An 18,709-nucleotide genomic window follows, 5' to 3' on the forward strand; every position below is an offset into this window, starting at 1 on the left:
TCCTCTCTGCCAAGAAAGCTGAGGGGACCTGAAGACATTGCCCCTAGGGAGCAGGGAGTCCCTCGGGGAAAGGTCTGGGCTCTCCCCAAGGCTGGGTACCCACCATGCCCAGTGCCCTTCAAATCGTAGGGGACGAGGGGCTGTCTGGTCTCAGTGGGAGGGTGATAGGCAGATCATCCTGGGGGAAGAGAGAGGTGGGGGTCCCAAGAGTCACTGCTGTGGTGAGGAAGCCCAAGATGGAGGCTGGTGCGGAGGGGGCAAGAATGCAGAAGGGAGCTGGGTCCTCCAGGCACCACCTTGCCCTTGGGTGAGTGAGGGCTGTTGAGTCTGAAGATCAGGGGCTGGGAGGAGGCAGGTTATGACCCTTTCAACCCTGCTCGTCCTTGTCCTTCGGCCTAGCTCTCTCCTCCCCTTCCTGCAGTTTCTCGGGCTCCCTTCCTGCTTGGACTTTTGGTTTCCCTCCTTGGGTCTCCTTCCTCATACCCCTGGGCAACCCCCTCCTCCTTACACTCACTCATCTTGGGGATTCTCTTTCTTTGCAATCAGTAAGAGAGAAAATGCTGACAAAGTCGACTCCTGTTGTCATGGCAACCACAGCCCTAATTATTGTGTGCAGCCGGGCTCTCTCAGGCTCCAGGAAAGGAGGTTGGGAGAGAGATGAGGGGTGATGGGTGGTGAAACTGGAGCCAGGAAACCCCTCCAGGGCCTGGTCGTGTTCTGCCTGTGCTGGCCTCTGCAGGCTCCGCCCCGTAGGGCCTTGCCTCCCCAGCACCCCTTCCCTGAGGCATCCTAGACCCTTTTGCCCAGGCCCTGCAGGTCAAAGTCTGGCATCCACTCTCCTCACTTCCCAGAAATAAAAAGCACCACATGTGCTGTTTCATTGACCCTCGGAAGCCATGAAAACCTGCAGGGCTGCTGCTGGGAAGTTCCCTGTGCATAGGAGGAAGTGGAGGCCTGAGGTCAGCCAGCAAGAGATGGAAGGGCTAGGACTCAGACCAGGCTGGTCCGTCTCAGCCCAGGGGCATCCTGTGTACCACCATGCACCTCAAGTGGCAGCTGTGGGATCTGCTGACCTGCCTGGAACCTCTCTTTCCCCACCCCTTCTCTCGCCCCCCAGAACACAGATGACCTCCTGGTGGCTTCTGCTGAGTGTCCAAGTGATGATGAGGACCTGGAGGAGTGTGAGCCCAGTACTGGTGAGTGCCTTTCCCCCCTCCCCTGCCCCGGGGCCCTCTGTGACGCTACTGGGAGGGGGGCGACTGTCCCTGCCACCTGGCCCAAGCCCCAGGGCCTGCTGCCAGGCCTTAGCTTTCCCTGATAGTTCCACCTTACCTAACATCCTCCCAGTCCCTCAGATGCTCTCTGGCAAGATGCCTTTTGGTTCCCAGCCCCTCAGAGGTAGTGAGGTCCATAGCCTGGGGTCCTGGGGTTGAGAGCCAAGGGGTGCTGGGAGAGAAGGAGGGAGACTTTTCCCTAGAAGATGAGTAACTGCAGCTCCCATGAGTCCCTGGGGTGGGGGAGGGTGAACATGGCTTAGGAACTACAACTTCCATCAGTTCTTGGGTCCAGAATCACAACTCCCGCCTGCTCCTGAGGCCTGGTGCTCTCTAGGCCACTAGTAGAGGAGATCTCTCCTGGATCCTGGGTCTTCCTCTTCTCCTGGGTGTTGGGAGGTGTCCTGTGCTCTTGTCTGAAGGGCTCCCAGAGTGGACACTGCCAGGACTGCCAGGGCAAGGTGAGGCAGTTACTACACAGTGACTGCTCTGAATCTGATAGTGTGCTGGGTGGGAAGTCCCCTCTAGACTAGACTTGTGGTCCCCTGGGGAAGATTAGGGCCTGAGGTCTGGCCCGGATTCTAGTTGGGGAGCTGCTGTAGGAGGAGAGCAGGGCTGGGAGGGAAGGCTCTCCAGGGCCTGGGGCACTGGGGCCAGGGAGTGCTTTCTAGGCCTCTGCTTGATACTTCTTGCTGGAGCCAAGAATGCAGCCACAGAGAGAGACCAGGCTGGCAAAGCGGGGGTGGCCTTGAGTGCTGTTTGAGAAGTGTGGGGTGTGGAGTGGTGCAGTGAGTGCCAAGGCTGCTCATTTGAGCAGGTTGGGGGTGGCTGGGAGCAGCTGGGGGAGGGTGGGATACTTGAGGTTGGCAGAGGGAACAGAGAAAGGACTAGATGTGGCCAGATTTCCCAGTGGAGGAGCGTGGGCCTTGGTGGCTGCCAGATGAGTCTGTGGGAGTGGAGGGCCACCCACATTTCTCACTTGGGCTGCTGGAGGCTTCTCCCCATTACCTTGCAATGGGTCACACCTGGGTTGTTGGTATCAGAAGGCTGGAGGTTGGGACAGGTGTTTGTGGGGTTAGGGGAGATGATGTGGTCAGGAGGTGGGCAGTATGCCCTGGGTACATCCTGTGAATCTGGCTTGGGGCCTCCCAGCTCCAGAAAAGACATTCAGGCTGAGGATGGGCCACGATCTTGGAAGGAGTGTGGTTAGAGCAGGACCATAGCATGGCCTGTGGAGCCTTGAGGCAGAGGCTCAGCTTCAAAAACCAAGGGCAGCAGGTTTCTGGGGCACAAGTCCCCAGATCCAGAGGCTGAAGCCCAGTTGCCCTCCATGTCCTCCGAGTAGGCTAGAGCTGAGAGGGGTTATTCCCACGGGCCTGGGCCCAGGGACCTTCAGGGGAGCTGCCAGCTGCTGGGCCAGAAAGGCCTTCCCTTCCATAGCCCGGGGCCTTTGCTTTCTGGGACAGATGCCTTCGTCTCTAGGAGGCCCCTCTGCTGAGTGCTGTCACTTCTTCCCCCAGGGCGATCTTGGCTCAAGGATGCACACTTCAATGCCTCCATTGCTTTGGGGGGCTCTGGGCATCTGGCAGCTTCAACACACAGCACCCCCTGCCCTGTTTTACTGCTCTGAGCTCTAGGCACTTACTGGTGGCTCCTGTGGCCAACACAGCACTGCTAGCCCAGGCCTGCTGGAAGTGGCTGTGATGAGTGGCCCCATGAAAGCTCTGGGATGGGGCTCTGTGGACAATGGTCTTTGAGGGTCCTGAGGAAAGGGCACTGAGTGGCATTACCACATGTGTTCATACACAGGTGCCCATGTTCACACACGCTGGGGCAGGAACACCTGGGTAACAGGAGGAGTCTCTGCTTTCCCTGCACCCTGCAGAGGGGTGTCTGGGGCCAGATGGTCACCATGTAGGGACATGCAGTACACACTGGACCCCACCTGGGCCATGCTTTGTCCACTGAAGTTCTAGCCTCCCAGCCCTGGCTTGGAGTCTAGTCAAGGGCCTGGGTCTGATGCTGAATGGGTGTATTGGTGGTCTGAACTCTTTTAGGCTGCATTAGGGCAGAGGGTGAGGAGGAGTTGAAGCAGGTGGGTCAGCTGGTTCCCAGTCAGGGATCTGTGAGGTCACTGACTATTGAGCCACCTTCTTGGGAAAAGGGACAAGTAGAGGATGAAGGGTGGAGGAGGTCTAGAAGTCTGGGATAGGGAGGGACTGGTAGCCGTTCCAGCAGCCAGCTTTAAAAATAGGGCCAGAAGGGAGGGCAGAGTGCACTCTGGAATCCCCAGAGGAAACTGCCAGAAGCCACAGCCTCTCCCCCAAGCCTGCATCGCACATTCTTACATGTCCACATTTGCACCACTGTGAAAGGTTTAACGATGGATCCTCATCATCCCAATGGGAGGCCAGGCAAGGACCAAAATGACTCCAGGGTCTCCCAGGCTGGTGTAGACCATGCCATGCCATCCAGAGCCTCTCCAGCCAGTCTCTCCCAGGCCCTAGTGCAAGGAGGCTTTTCTCTAGCAGACGGCCAGGCCTCCCTTGGCTCCAGTGTCAGAGGTGGGGGCAGCCTGACTGGAGACCCCATGGTGTTTTACCTCTCCTACCTTGCAGATCTTCATCCCTGGGTCTAGGATCATTCCTGCTCGCTCACCTTTCCACCGTTTTCCCTAACCTGGGCTCCTCCACAGACCCTGGCCCATACTTTCTCCCTTGTTTAGTGAGACCATCATCTACACGGTTATTTTAGCTGAGGTTGGCTTTTCAATGGGAGTGCCTTTAGTGGGGCATGCACCATTAGTAATGTGACCCACTGCTAGTTGTCTCAGCTGGCCCAACCCATACATTGTGTTCTGGGCCTGGCCCCTGAGGGGATCTGACTTTGCACAACCTGAGACACGTAGGAAGAGAAGAGCACACACAGGCTCAGACCCACAGAGGCAGTGTCTGTATGCATATGTATGACCAGAAGCACACACACATACAGCCTTGCACATACATTTACAGCCCCACCAGCAAGCTCACATGGGCCCACTTCCACACACATACACACACACACACATACATTCAAACCTAGAAGAGCACACACTATTTGTACCTAGGCCAACAGAGGCACACACATGCTTAGACTCCAAGAGACATGTGTGTGCTCATACCCTTCTGAAGTCCATACACACAGATACACACCTGTTGAGACTCACAGAAGCTCAAACTCATGCACACATGCACAGCCTAATGAAAGCACACACATGTACTCAGAGCTACCAACTCTTGCATGTGTGTGCTTAGAGCTCCAGAAATACCCACAGAGGCACTCAGATGCACACGTGTGCACCTACTCAGCTCCCAGAGGTTCACACTTGCATGTGTGTTCAGTTGCACCAAGGCACACACACACATTGTGTGTCTCAAACTTACCAAGGCACTTGACTGTGTTCTGAGCTATGTGTACATGCATGTTCAAACCCACTGAGGCACACCCACACACTACTGACAGCCATGCTGAATGTTCAGAATCACACACACATGCTCAGACCCAGAGACAGACTTGCATATTGCAGACACTCAGGACACGCACATCTGTGTTCAGACCTGAGTGTGTGTGCTTAGGCCTAGTAAGACATATACCTTGTGACACGCCCTTGGACTCACAGATGATACATCTGTGCTCAGCTCAGTGGCACATGTGTACAGATCCACCTGTGTAACACACACAGGTGCTTAGACCACAGAATCCTACACCTGTGTTCAGACATGCAGATGTTCACATGTGTTTCAGAACTGCAGAGTCATGTAGGCATGTTCAGATCAGGCAAGTAAGCAGTGTGCTTAGACCCACCATAATGCACATGTGTGCCCACATGTAATTACAGAATTGCACATCTATGACCAGGCTCACAGAGGTACGTGTGTGTAAATATACTCACCACAATGCACACATACATATCTGCAGAGGGGTGTACTCATGCACTAACATGTGCATCCAACCCCCAGATGCCCACATGTACACAAAGGTGCACCTAGATAAGACTCACAAGAGTGCAGGTGTGCACATTCTCAGAGGCAGGCTGTGTGCTCAACCTCAGGGGTCTACATACACACACAATTTGTTCGGCTTCACAGACCTGCACTTCTCCCACCAAGCCCACCCCTATAGAAGCTCATATTTCCATGCACACTCATGTGCCGAGTGCCACAGTAGTGTACACACACACACACGCTCACCTGCTGAAACATACATACTGGTTCACACTCACTGAAGAATACATAGGTACACACATACACATAGACGTGCAAGCTCATGTGCTCAGACCTGTACAGAGGTGTAAACACACACACACATGCTCACACACACACTCTCTTGGGCCTCCATTAGCCCACACAGGTGCAGCAGGTGCACTTCTGTGCTCCAAGGTACCCATGCAGTAGCACACAGAAGGGCACACACATATCCTCAGACCTGTAGGGCATGCACACATGTTCAGACACAGTACAAGGATGCCTGTATGCCTCTGTGTTCCCACTCAGGCAAGTATACACAGTTGTTTAGACCCACAAAAGTACACACATACACACATGTGTATTCAGATTCACCCAGGTCCACGTATGCTCAGACCCACAGAAGCAGCCTTCTGCACTTACTCTTTGCAAGCATCCCTCCTGAGGCATTGCCCTCATGCACACATAAATGAGACCCTCAGAGGCACATGCAGGCTTAACTCCACAGAGTCACAGACACATTTGCCCAGACTGATAGAACCACAGTGTGTTCAGATTCCAAGAGGGTCTCAAGGTAGCACTAGTTGCTATAATGGACAACATCTATTGGTTTAACACATAGACATGTATTTCTCATTCACCTAAGTTATAAACAAGTGTTCCTGATTGGTGGGCCACTCTTTTCCAAGTGATGACTCAGGGCTTGGTCCCTCTCCATCTTGCGGCTGCACCATCTTCAACAGGTGACTTCCTGAGTTGCGGTGGCATGGAGTTGTGAAGTGGAAGATTTTATGGGCCAGCTGTGGGAGAGGCTCCCAGGCTCCTGCCCACATTCTGTTGCCTGGAGGTCAGTCATGGGGCCCAACCTAACTTTAAGGAAGGCTGTGAGGTGTGGCCTTGCTGTGCCCTCAGGAGGAAGCAGAAACAGGTCTGGGGCCCAACTAGTGAATTATTTGTCACTGGCTTGCCTGTGGGTCATCAAGGATCTGTGTCACTCTTCCTCACCTCCAGGACACACCCACCTCTCCCCAGGAGACCACCCAAAGTCCCAACCATTAGGGCATTCATCTCAAAGCTGATGATGTCTGGGAGATGGTGGCCCTCCACATCCGGTCAAGACCTGGCTCCTCTGGAATTGGGGACCCATATGTGATCCAGATACCCAAGAACTAAATAGATAATTTATCTCACTGCTCCCGCAGCCCAACACACACCCAGAATACTGTGGTGTGGGGCAGAGTCGACAACCGTAATACAACCTCCCATACAAAAAAGGGAAAAATGGAAGACACACAACAGCCTAGATTCATACAGGCCAATGTGTGCTCCTAGCGCTGAGGAAATCCAGCAGGCAGGCAGGCCAGGCTCTCTGCCCCTGCAGTGGGGGAAATTTCTTCATTAAACCCTGGGAGAGACTCTGCTCTCTGGGGGAGACTCCCCTCTCCCTTGTCTGGGGTCCCTGGCTCTCCCCTCTGGGAAGTTCCTCCCGGTCCTCCCATAGCCATGTCTGAAGTGGGTGTTGGGAACAGTGTCCTCCTTGGGTGTGCTGTAGCATGATAGCCTACCCCTGCTCATGCAGATTTGGGGCCCAAGGGTGGTTTAAGGTTCAAAGTAACCATACCTAGACACAGTTCTCAAGCCTCACTTATTTCCTTGTTGCTCCGCCCCCATGCCTCTTTCTCTTCATACGGTGGTGACTGTCTTGAGGACATTTGAAACAATAGGTGGGAGGTTGGCTGGGGGGCAATCCCTAAATCTGATCCTTGAGCAAGGCTGAGTGTTCTTATTGGGTGAGGGTGAGAAGCTTTACTGCACCATTGTCCCTCAAAGCCTTTTCACTTTTCTCTCTTACTGTTTGGAAGCAGTGGCCTCTTGTGACTCTGGTGGGATACAGATTTCTGGGCTGTCTGTATTCTTTTCACTTCTGCTTGCAAATCAGCCAATTCTTGCCTCCTGGTACTCCTTGCCTCCTTAGTCTCCTCCTTGTACTATGTCACTAAAAGCAGAAAGTAGAAGCCTCATGGTCACTGGCCTTTCCCAGCCCTTTCCCTCAGTGTCCAGAGTCCATAGGCAGTGCCTACCCTTCAGGTCCTCATGAGCAACGGTGCACACCACATGCTTCACCACTGCAGTACGTGGGTTTCATCTTCCCAGCCTCCACGCCTTGGATTGTCACGAGTGCCTTCTCAGGTTTGTGTTATCGTGACATCCATTTCTGGTTCCAGTGTCTATATTAGTTAAAGTAACATTTGTTTCTGTAACAGATAAGCCCTGGATCTCCGTAGTTAATTCAAGAGGAGTTTCTCACTCAGGTGCACCCTACCTGGGTGTGGCTGATCAGCAGGTGGCTCTGCTGCAAAGAGTGCTTTAGGAATCCACACTCCTCCCATCTGTGGCGCCTCCATTTTCAACCTGTGGTTTCCAACATCACTGTAGGAGAAGGAGCATGGAAGGTGGCACCAGGAGGCTGCTGGGGCACTGGTACGGGCAGTGCCCACACTCAATCACACACCAGGCCTACTCACAAGGAATGTCGGGAAATGTAGTCTTACTGCCCAGGAGAAGGGAAAATGAGTTTGGTGAAGGATGCGTTCCCTGGGGTGCACCGCTGGTGCTTGGATGCCGTGGTGCACTCACATGTTCTGGGGCACGTTCATATATGCACATGTGCACATAGAACTCAGACCCAGGCTCAGTGGCCGGCAGGCACATGCCAGAGCCAGAGGTCCATGCACTGACATGCACACGCTCATGCTCAGATCCATCTACGTTCACGTACATGCATGTACACATGTGCTTGGGGCACAGAAACACAGATCGTCTGTGTGTGTGTGCGCGTGCATATGCCGCAATGTACCATTTTTTTCTAACCTTGAAATACCCTGGCCTCTGCCCTTGCTGTACTGGTGCTTGTGGGTGGTGGAGGGCTTCCTTCAGGGCACCATACACAGTGGCACAGATTGCCCTCTGCTCGCACAGGTGAGTAGGGGCTGACATCCGCCCAGAGCTCTGCTTGCCCAGCTGCAGAACAGGACCGTCCACTGAGAGGAGAGAATGGTTTTTCCAATATTGCATGAAGGTACTGTTTGTGAAGTCATGTGCCACAGGGTCACGTCCGCATAGAACTGTTTTTTCTAACCCCCATGAAGTGCCCTGTAGGCTGGTGGCTTTCTTGCCCCTCACAGCCTGGGCAGGGCCTCCAGCTCACTGCTTAGTCTCAGACATGCTCAACCTCAATTCTAGACTCCCCTTTGGGGGTGGGCACACCTTTCTTGGGTGAGAATGGGGTTCTTGGGTAGATTTCCAGGCAGGGGCCTTCTGTTCCCTAAGGGCAGAAGGGGCTAAGTTTGTTGGGCCGGCAGCCCCCAGAGGAAGGAGAGTTGGGGAGGAAGGGGAGATCAGGAATGGCTGGTGGTCTTCCTGGTCAGGGATGGCATTCTCTAGTAAGTGGGACCCACGTGCACTGAAATTCAGCTTTTCTTAGGATGCAGAGGAGTGTTGGGTGGGCGGGTGGTGTCTGTGGTAAGTGTGCACCTGGGAGTATTTTCCAAATGCCGCAGCTGCCTGAAGTTGGGGAGAGGCAGGAGGCTGCCTGGGGTCCTACCAAACTCCACTGACTCCTAGGAGCACCCCCTTCCAGGATGCATCCTTGGTGTAGAGCTGGACCATGAGTCATTGTGGGTCTGCACCCACAAAGCCCAGCAGCACAGGCAGCGGTGGGGCTTTTGGCAGGGAGGAGTCTCTGAGGATTCCGGTCCTCCCCTCCTCCAGGTCCTGCCAAATCCTCGCCAGGACAGCCTCTTCTGATCCTTCCTGAACTGGTGTGTGATCTGGGAAAGCCCAGCACCCTAGGTTAGGTGACTTGACTGCCCCCAGAGCCTAGGCAGGGCTGAGCGAGCCCAGGGAAGGAAGGTCCTCATGCGTTCTCATGGGTTCTCCAGAGCCTTGATCTTGTGGAGAGGAAGTGGGGTGTGGGACACTGGGAAGAAACGGAGAGGAAGCCATGTGGAAGACAGAAGCTACCATGAGAAGGGGGGACCAAGGGGAAGTCATGGCAGTGTGGGGGTTGTGTGTGAGGGGAGGACCCCTTAGGAGATGGTGCAGTCAAAGCCTTGGGCAGAGAAACCCCAGAGGAGCTGCGGATGCAGGGACAGCACTGGGACCCAGATATGGAGACCAGGAAGCAGCTGGGGTTGGAGGAGCAAGAGGTCAACGTGAGCAGGCCTGGGAGGAGTCTGGGGGCAGAGGAAGGCTGCAGAAGGGTGGCCCGAGGAGCCTGTGTGTCCCAAGGGCTTAGCTAGGGCAAATGTAGGGGGCTCAGGCTGGGTAAGACTTGTCTGTGGTCCAAGACCTGAAGCCCCCCATGCCCTAGCCTGACTGGGGGACAGCAGGTTGGTAGAGAGCTGAGCTCTGTGCCCTGATCAGCCTGTCAGCCCCTCTAGGGCAGGATGTGGCCTCAGCAAGGGCCTCCTGGTCTGGTCCTGTGCCCTGGGCCTGGCACTTTGCTGGGGCCCCAACTATGGCCAGCCAGCTTAGGCCAAACCTTGATGCTGGGGTTTCCAGCAGCAGCTGGTGGCCCAGTCTAAGATGGAAGGTGGCGAGCTGGGGTAGGAGATGGTTTGTAGAGAAAGGCTCCTGCCAGGCTGAGCTCTCCACAATGCCTGCTGCCTAAGAGGGTGGAGGGGGTGGGGTGTTCAGAACTCTGCTGCTCTGGCCTGTGAGAGAGACGCCCACTCCCTTCCCTAGATACCTAGCCTGGCCTGGCTCAGAGGAAATGCCTGAGGAATATTGCTCCCTTTCCCCTGGAAAAGTATAACGAGCCCCAACTCTGTGCCAGGCCCACTGCTGTTGGCCCTTCCCTGGCAGTGAGTACAAAGCCATGCCTCCAGAACAGACTTAGGGTATGGTGTCAGAGGCACTCAGGCAGGGAGCATCCTCTGCCTGGAAGAGGAGGTGTTTGACCAGACTCTGAGATGTTAGCAGAGAAAGGTGTTCTGAATAGAAGACAAAGGTCAGGTAGAGGGCTGGTGGTATGGACCAGCAGGAAGGACCCCAGAGGCACTCAGAGTTCACGCAGGGAGGGGAATCCTGCCATGATTGGGCCCAGGTTACCACCGCTCGAGGGGCTGCCAACCCTCCTGAGAGCTGACAGCTGAGTTTGCCCCTTACCTGGGGACCAGGGTGCTGGCTTTCCTTGTCTGGGTCCCAGGTGGGTACAGGAAGACATACTTGTTTATCCAAAGGCTAGAGGTCCCATGAGAGCCAAGCCTTGGCCTCATCCTGGGCCTGAAGCCCAATACCCCAGTTTTATAGATGAGGAAACTGAGGCCCAGAGACTGGAAGAAAGTTGCCCACAGTCACACAGGAACTCAGAACACCTGTTCTGTCATCCAAGTTCACATCCAAGCCAAGAGTCAAGTAGTCCCAACAGATTCCTGGAGACATTGGGAGGACGACTTAGGCTTTCTTGGGCTTCTCATGAGATCTAACCCTTCCCTGGCCTCACTTACCTTGCTGAGCACCTACACCTGGTGACCTTGGGAAGTCCTGCCCACCCAGGCCTCAGCATTCTTATCCATAATGAGCTGGGATCAGATAGTCCCAGCTCCACAAAACATGCTGCTTTGCTCTTAGCTCAAAGGTTTTCACTGTGACTGAGCCTTTGGAGGGCCAGGAGCCCTGGGGTTTCAAAATCTAGGGTGTAGGTGAGCCCCTGGCTAGGGGAGATTGGAGTCTGGTTGGAAGAGCAGCCTGGGGAGCTCAGCAAGGCTTCAAGTTCAATGGAAAGGTCTTGGCTACAGGCTGGCTTGTGTGGGCAAGGACAGCTCTGCGACATTGCTGGAGCTTGTGATCTGAAGGTTGGCAACAGTGTTTGAACTCAGTGCAGAGGTAGAAGGCCATGGGTGGGTGGGGAGCAGGAGAAGACAGACAAGATGTGAAGGTGGAATGTGGCTGGTCTGGCTGCAGTGGGGCTGAAGTGGGGCAGGCGGGACCTGGCAGTGGAGGCCCTGGGGTGCTTTTCCACCAAGAGGCTGAGGGGCTTCTGGGCACAATCTAGGAAGACCACACCCTGCAGAGACCAGCGAGAGGCACTCAGATGTTGGCAGGGCTTAGGCTGTGCTGAAGAGAGAGCCAGGGAGGAAACCTCCAGCCTTTGTAAGGCCCAGAGGTGCCCCTGCAAGAGGAGCAAGTCCTCCCACCAGCCACCTAGAGCCAGCCCCAGCTCCCTTCTACCCCAAACCAGGAGGTTGCACTATTTTGCTTTGAGAGGAGGCCCAGGAGGCTGATGGGAGTCACAGTTGTTGACCTAGTGGCTGATGGGAATTGTGGTCTACACTCCTCCAAGGACTGATGGGAGTTATAGTTCTCACCTTTTGGGAGCTGATGGGAATTGCAGTTTCTGCCCACAGGACTCCAGTTATCAGACCTAGAGATGGGGAGACCCATTCTCCCCTCACAAAGCCCTCCCCACTCATTCCCATGGGCCCTATTTAGCAGGTGCTTCCCTCCCAGATGGCTGTGTATGTATTTTCTTTTCTTTTTTTGCTTTCTTCTTCTTTCCGTTGTTTTATTATTGTTTTAACAATAATAAGAGGGCCAGAGGCAGTCAAGCCCTGGCCAGGTCCTGGCGGCCCATGGGGGTTCTGGGGAGGGGGAGGGGGGAAGTCAGTGGGGGTCAGAGGTGGAGGGTGAAGAACGAGAAAGTTGGGGAGTTAGGTTTAGCTCAGGAACCATGTGTCCCTGCCCACTGCGCTCACTCCTTCCTTGTCCCTCCCCACATCCCTGCCTCTACATGGCTTCTCCCCACCCCTCCCAGAGTCCTATGGGACAGGACTCTGCTCCAATGCATCCGACTCCTCCCTGCCCACTCTTCCTCATGGGCCACCTCACTTCCCACGTTTGATGTCTCCCCTCCCATGGCCACCCTGCAATTAGCCTTCCAAGCCCCCCCCATGGCCATCCCCTCCCAAGACCTCTCCCCCATGTAGCAATCCCTACATGGCTGCCTGTCATGTCCCTACTCTGCAAGCCCTCCTGCCCACTGGTCCTCCCTCCCCCATATGCTGACACCAAGTGGTGGAAACCGCCCGCAGCCCCAGCCTGCCCTGTGCAGAGTTCAGCTTTGTGTTGAATGAGGGGGAGAGGGACAAGTGAGGGCGGAGAGAGTTCAGGAGGAGGCAGGATGTGCAGGGAGCGGAGAGTGAGGGAGGGAGATACCGAACAGATAGACAGAAAACGTTGTACGGAAAAGTTGTTTTTTCTTATTTTTTCCGGGAGAACCCGCTTACACAGCTCTGTTTGTAATTTTTTTCTTCATGCTAAAATCACACGGCCTATTTGTTGATGTAAGTTGCCTGAATTCCGTGGTATGCTATCTTCTTTTTTAAAAACAAAAGCAAAAAAAAAAAAAAAAAGCAAAAAAAGAGAAAAATCTAGAAAAAAAAAAAAAAACCCTAAAAGATACTGTTGTTAGGTTTGTTTAAATGCTGCTGTTGTATCTGTTTTTAAAGCCTTAAACCAGTAGAGTTTTTTTTTTCTGTTTCTTTTCAATTTCCTTTCCTTTCTGTTCCTTTTGATTTCTTAAGACAAACAAAAGACCAAAACCCAGAGTGTCACAGAGCCCGTGCGTGGGGTGCCCAGGGCATCTGAGCCGCTGCCCGCTTAAAGCGCAGTGCTCGGCCGGCTGGCGGGCGGGCCCAGCCCGCTCTAGTCTCCGCCAAAGCCAATTGGAACCGATTTGGGTGTGTGAGGCTGTTGTTTCTCTCTCTGTGCCGGCCGCCTGCGCCCTGGCCCTTGCTGACGCCCTCTCTTTTCTCTTCTCTCTCTTGTTCTAGGAGGAGAGTTAATATTGCCCATTATCACGGAGGACTCCTTAGACCCCCCTCCCGTGGCCACCCGATCCCCCTTCGTGCCCCCGCCCCCTACCTTCTACCCCTTCCTCACGGGAGTGGGCGCCACCCAAGACACGCTGCCCCCGCCTGCGGCGCGCCGCCCGCCCTCCGGGGGCCCGTGCCAGGCCGAGCGGGACGACAGCGACTGCGAGGAGCCCATCGAGGCCTCGGGCTTCGCCTCCGGGGAGGTCTTTGACTCCAGCCTCCCCCCCACGGACGACGAGGACTTTTACACCACCTTTCCCCTGGTCACGGACCGCACCACCCTCCTGTCACCCCGCAAACCCGCTCCCCGGCCCAACCTCAGGACAGATGGGGCCACGGGTGCCCCTGGGGTGCTGTTTGCCCCCTCCGCCCCAGCCCCCAACCTGCCGGCGGGCAAAATGAACCACCGAGATCCGCTTCAGCCCCTGCTGGAGAACCCGCCCTTGGGGCCTGGGGCCCCCACGTCCTTTGAGCCGCGGAGGCCCCCTCCCCTGCGCCCCGGCGTGACCTCAGCCCCCGGCTTCCCCCATCTGCCCACAGCCAACCCCACAGGGCCTGGGGAGCGGGGCCCACCGGGCGCAGTGGAGGTGATCCGGGAGTCCAGCAGCACCACGGGCATGGTGGTGGGCATTGTGGCGGCGGCGGCGCTCTGCATCCTCATCCTCCTCTACGCCATGTACAAGTACCGCAATCGTGACGAGGGCTCCTATCAGGTGGACCAGAGCCGGAACTACATCAGTAACTCGGCCCAGAGCAATGGGGCGGTGGTGAAAGAGAAGGCCCCGACTGCCCCCAAGACGCCCAGCAAGGCCAAGAAGAACAAAGACAAGGAGTATTACGTCTGAGCCCCTGGCACTGCGCCCCACTGCCAGCTGCCCCTCCTGGGAGGGCCCGGGAGGAGGGTGCCACCCTCTCCCTGCCAGGGGCCTGGGGACCCTCTCCCTGGCTGCCTCAGGCTTCTCTTACGAAGAGGAAACGCAAAAAAAGAAAAGGAAAAACCCCGTGCTCGCCCCCTTCCTCCTGCCGTCCACCGCGCGGCCTCGTCAGTCCCAGGGCTGACTGTCCCTCTCAGCTCTGCGCCTGCCAGGCAGGGCACGTGCTCACAGCCCTGGGTTGATTTATTTTTTTAAGGGGGGTAGTTTTATTTTGGTGGGGTTGGGTGGGAAGGAAGGCTGGGGGTTTTGTAAAGTGTCCACTATTCGTCCTGTTAATTTTCCTCAATTTTTCTTCTTCCTCCTTCTGTCCCTCCTGCCTTCCTTCTCTCCCAAAGCCCTCCAGTCCCCATCCCAGGCTTGCTGTGTCTCACTGTTCCCACCCTTCTTTCCTACTTCTTTTTTTGTGTGTCTCATTTCTCCCTTCCTTTCCTCCCTTTGGGTTTCCAGAGTCGGTGGGAGAAGGGCGGGAGGGTGGGCCTGAGTGGCCCAGTGGGTGGGTGGGGTGGGGTGGGGCAGTGGGCTTGTCCCCAAGTGCCCCAACTCCCCTCACCAGGAGAGGCACCTGCTTGGTGCCGCCCAGGGAAGGGGCTCAGGCCTGGCTGAAGGCCTGTTCTGTGTGTGCTGCCGGGCGACGTGCATTGATGGGGAAGCTGCTGGAGGAGCAGGGGTGGGGGTGGGAGGGAGGGAAGGCAAATGCAGATATATATTACAGACAAATACTCTAGATTCCACGAGCAGCAGCCTGTGGCACCTGCTGGGCGCAGGCAGCAGGGAAGAGGGAGCAAGGCATTGTCCACAGACTGCTGGGGTCACTTCTCTGCCCACGGGCTCCCTGCTCCCCCAGTTTTTTTTCTCTCTTTGTTAACAAACGTGTCTGAGTCTTGGAAAACGCCCCAACCCCAGAAATGTGTGGGAAAAAGAAAACAAAAACTTTCCAAATTCCAACGGTCCTGTGCAGTTTTTTCGGGGTGGGTGCTGTTAGATCCTGGCTTTGGGCTGGGGTCTGGGCCCACATGGTGGCCCACAAGATCTGGTAAGTTGCTCCCGAACTTTTGGGCGTAGCGTGGCTTTGGGTTCCTGGGATGACTTGTCTTTGTCTCACGGTGTCCTGTGTCCTGTATCCCTGCTGGGCTGAGGAACGGGCAGGAAATGTGGCTGGTCTCTGGCCGGTTCACAGACCTTAGCTTCTCAGGGAGGCAGACAGATCTCTGGAGACCTTGTGTTGCCCCTTGATGGCTACTGGACTCACATCTAGGGGCATGTGTGCCCGGGCACTGACCTGGGTGCGGGACAGATGCTGCCTCATCCTTCAGCAGCCCTTGGAGGGAGGAGGTGATTCCTGGGCTTGGAGACCTTCAGTGGCTGCTCCCAGGTCTCGAGGTGAATGAATGACTGAGTCCATGTGGTCTCCTGTTCTGCCTGACTCCAGAGTCTGTGCTCTTCCTCTCTGGGGATTTGGACCCACGTACCCTACCTCCCCGCAAGTCCACTCTGGTTGACTGTGGGCAGCTGCTGGAACTGAAGGTGGAACCAGGGCTGGCCACCTCGTCCACTGTGTTTACTCCTTTGTGGAGATCCTAACAGGTCCATGGTCCAGACATGTTAAGAGATGGGTCTGTATTTCAGTCGCAAGGGACAGATACCCATGTGTACAGCATTGTCAGGAGGGGAGAGCGAGGAGGGTTGTGGACCTCGAGGGTAGCGATGGTGGGGCGTTGCATCACCTGGCACAGGAGACGTGACTCAGCCATGCTGTGTCACTCAGGGTCCCTCTCTCGATCGGCTTCTCAGCCCTCCCCTCTGCCAGGCTTCCTCATACCCTTGGCTTGCCATCCCCTCCACTGCCCAATTCTGCATCTTGATCTTCCGTCTGCAGCAGGCTCTGGCTGTTGACCAGCTCATCCTCGCGGCATTTTGCAGTTCAAAAGCCTGGTCCATCTTTAGGCCTGGCTGCCTCCATGCCTGCAGGAGCCCCACCCTTCAGCAGGGGAACATCCCTTAGTGGGAGTGGCAGGTACTGACCTGAGCAGCCTCCAGCTGTCTCCAGAGGCCAAGGTCAGTCTCATCTCCCTCTCTTCCTTCTCTCCATCCCTGAAAGAAGCTTTCGTCTTGGGACCCTCCCCACCATGGGGCACCCCCAAGACCTCTTGAGATTCCTCCTGCAAAATCCTAACAAGGGCGAGAGAGCAGAGCCCCAGGTGTGGATTTCTATGGACTCAGCCCCTCCTTGCCCTTCTGATCCAGCTCCTGAGGGGTGAGACTTGGGCCCTGCTTGTCCCCCAACTGCTCACAGTCTTGAAGCCAAGGTCAGCATCATTGAGGTCAGCTCTAAGCACCCGTGGAAGTCTGGGAGAGGCCCTGGTTTGGGGCACTCTTGCTAGGATGTCCTGTTCCTGGGCTGGTGATTGGAACCTTTGGGGCTTCCTGTTACTACTATCTCTGACCAAGGGATGGAGACAGTTTGGATTCCCCTCCTCCCATCACAACTAGCCAAAGAAAGACAGGCAGGAAGGGGCTCCTTGGTGTTAGGAAGGGAAAGAATATCCTTACTCCAGAAATTTCTCGAACGACCCTAAACAGGATAGGGGACAGTGTATCAGGGTAGGGGAGGAGGAACAGGGGCAGTCCAGGAGTTGGAAGGATGGACCCCAGTCCTCCTGGTTGCCATATGACTGTGGGACTTGGTCTTTCTCTCTGCATAAGGTAGCTCAAGGTCTTGGTTATAAGAGGACAGACTCAGTCATTGACTCAGTTTACCCATCTGTAAGAGATAGTCACCTGATTCCCAGTTTATCTTCTTATGCCTCTGAGGTTGAACTTAGCATCTGGGCCTGAGCTGAGCTCCTCAGGGTCTGGCTGGCCTGGCAGTGGCCCCAGGAGTGTCCCAGACAGGCCCAGTGTCCAGGGCTTGATGGTGCTTGAGATTCCAGGCATCCTGGCTCCTTGGCGGGTGGTCCTCACAGGGATGTATCAGGAAATTTCTCCTCAGGCCTCTTAAGGACAGGGATTTGGGGAAGAAGTTCACAGACTTGGCCTCATCAAGCAAGCCCCCAGGAGAGGGAACACCAGCCCAGTCAGTGCCCAGCGCTTCTGGATAGAACTCCCCCTCTTGAAGGCAGATCTGGAGCCCATGGGGCTTGGTGCTACCTCTTCCCACACATCCTCCTGGGTGAGCTATGGGCTTGGCTGGAGGCATGAAAATGAACAAAGTGAGTCCTGAGCCACTTTCCTCATCCCTGCTGCCTGAGGCCTCCACCGCCATGGGGATGAGACTGACAAGGGTAGTTATGGGTTCTTCTTTCCCTTGGCTCCTCCATAGCAGGGTGCCCCACAGGCTCTGAGGTTGGAGCCCCCGTGGTGGGCATCAGAACAGAGTGTGTCCCAAGCATAGGCTTGCCATTCGGGTGGGCTTGCGGCTGCTGCTGAGCGGGGCCCTTCTCCCTTCGCCGACACCCACTTGGCCACGGCAAGGCTGCTCACTCGCCAGAGGAACAGGGCCCTGGGCCTTCCCAGCTTTCAGGGCCTCTTGAGTTAATCGAGGGATGACTTATGTTGGAAGCAGACAGGCCTTGGGTCCTAGAAGGTCGTGACTACCTGGAAGGACCAGGAGCAAGGCCACTCAGGATGCGGGCAGAGGGGTAGCCCAGACCCCCTTGGTGAGCTGGAGGGATATCCCAGAAGACAGGAGAGGACATCTCCCACCAGCCCTGGGTTCTGCCTTCTAGAAACTTCTAGATACCCTAAGGTCCCAAGAATGCTGTTCAAGGGTTAGAAAGGGCACCGGGCCTCAGCTGGGCAGCAGATAGACAAAAGACAACAAGTCCAGGGCAGGCTGAGATGACTTTGTATTCAGGCATCTTCACAAATGGGATTCCTGCCCAGGGTTCTTTACTGAGGTGTGACCCTAGGTAGATGGCCAGAGGACACGGCCCCCCAGAGGCCCAGGGGCTGCAGCTGACAAGACCAGGCCAAGAAGTGACCCCCTTCCTGTGGGGGCAAAGAGTTGCTTTCTGTTTTCCCATTCCATGCGTGTGCATGTGCACGTGGGCACACGTGTGCACACATGGCTAATGTGTGTGTGTGGGGGGGTGGGGCACAGCCCTCGGTCAAGGTGCCTGGAAGTAGCAAGGCAGGCACAGGTGGACCCAGAGACCATCTGAGCATGGCCCCAGGGTGGCTCAGGTGACTGGGTGGGCTGACCGGGACCCGGCTGGGCAGGAAATGGCTTCTGCGTGCACCCAGACCTCTGTGTGCGCTGCACTGCGTTTCCCCGCGAGCCATGCCTGTGAACACTGTGGGCCCCTGGCCTTGCCGCTGCCTCCAGGAGAGTTACCGGACACTCAGATGGTGAGGCTGGGTTGGGAGAGACTGCGGGTGTTTGTGGCCAGAGTGGGGCTCTG

The 18,709-nt window shown here is 55.8% G+C and overlaps 1 protein-coding gene across 16 annotated transcripts in view; it reads left to right on the plus strand.

Moving 5' to 3' along the window:
- The window catches only part of NRXN2 (neurexin 2), a 117,112-nt gene extending 101,858 nt beyond the window's left edge, over positions 1-15,254 (plus strand). For 8 of the 16 annotated variants that reach the window (XM_073014952.1, XM_073014963.1, XM_073014960.1 and 5 more), the window contains 2 exons: positions 1,118-1,196; positions 13,333-14,775. In XM_073014952.1, the coding sequence (XP_072871053.1) occupies positions 1,118-1,196; positions 13,333-14,219 (966 nt within the window). In that variant the 3' untranslated portion in view covers positions 14,220-14,775. Of the gene's footprint in view, positions 1-1,117; positions 1,197-13,332 lie in introns of all 16 variants that reach the window. The other 8 variants (XM_073014973.1, XM_073014978.1, XM_073014975.1 and 5 more) reach the window with 3 other exon arrangements.
- Positions 15,255-18,709: the final 3,455 nt, after the last annotated feature.

This window comes from Chlorocebus sabaeus, chromosome 1 (assembly GCF_047675955.1).
Source record: "Chlorocebus sabaeus isolate Y175 chromosome 1, mChlSab1.0.hap1, whole genome shotgun sequence".
NCBI lineage: Eukaryota > Metazoa > Chordata > Mammalia > Primates > Cercopithecidae > Chlorocebus > Chlorocebus sabaeus.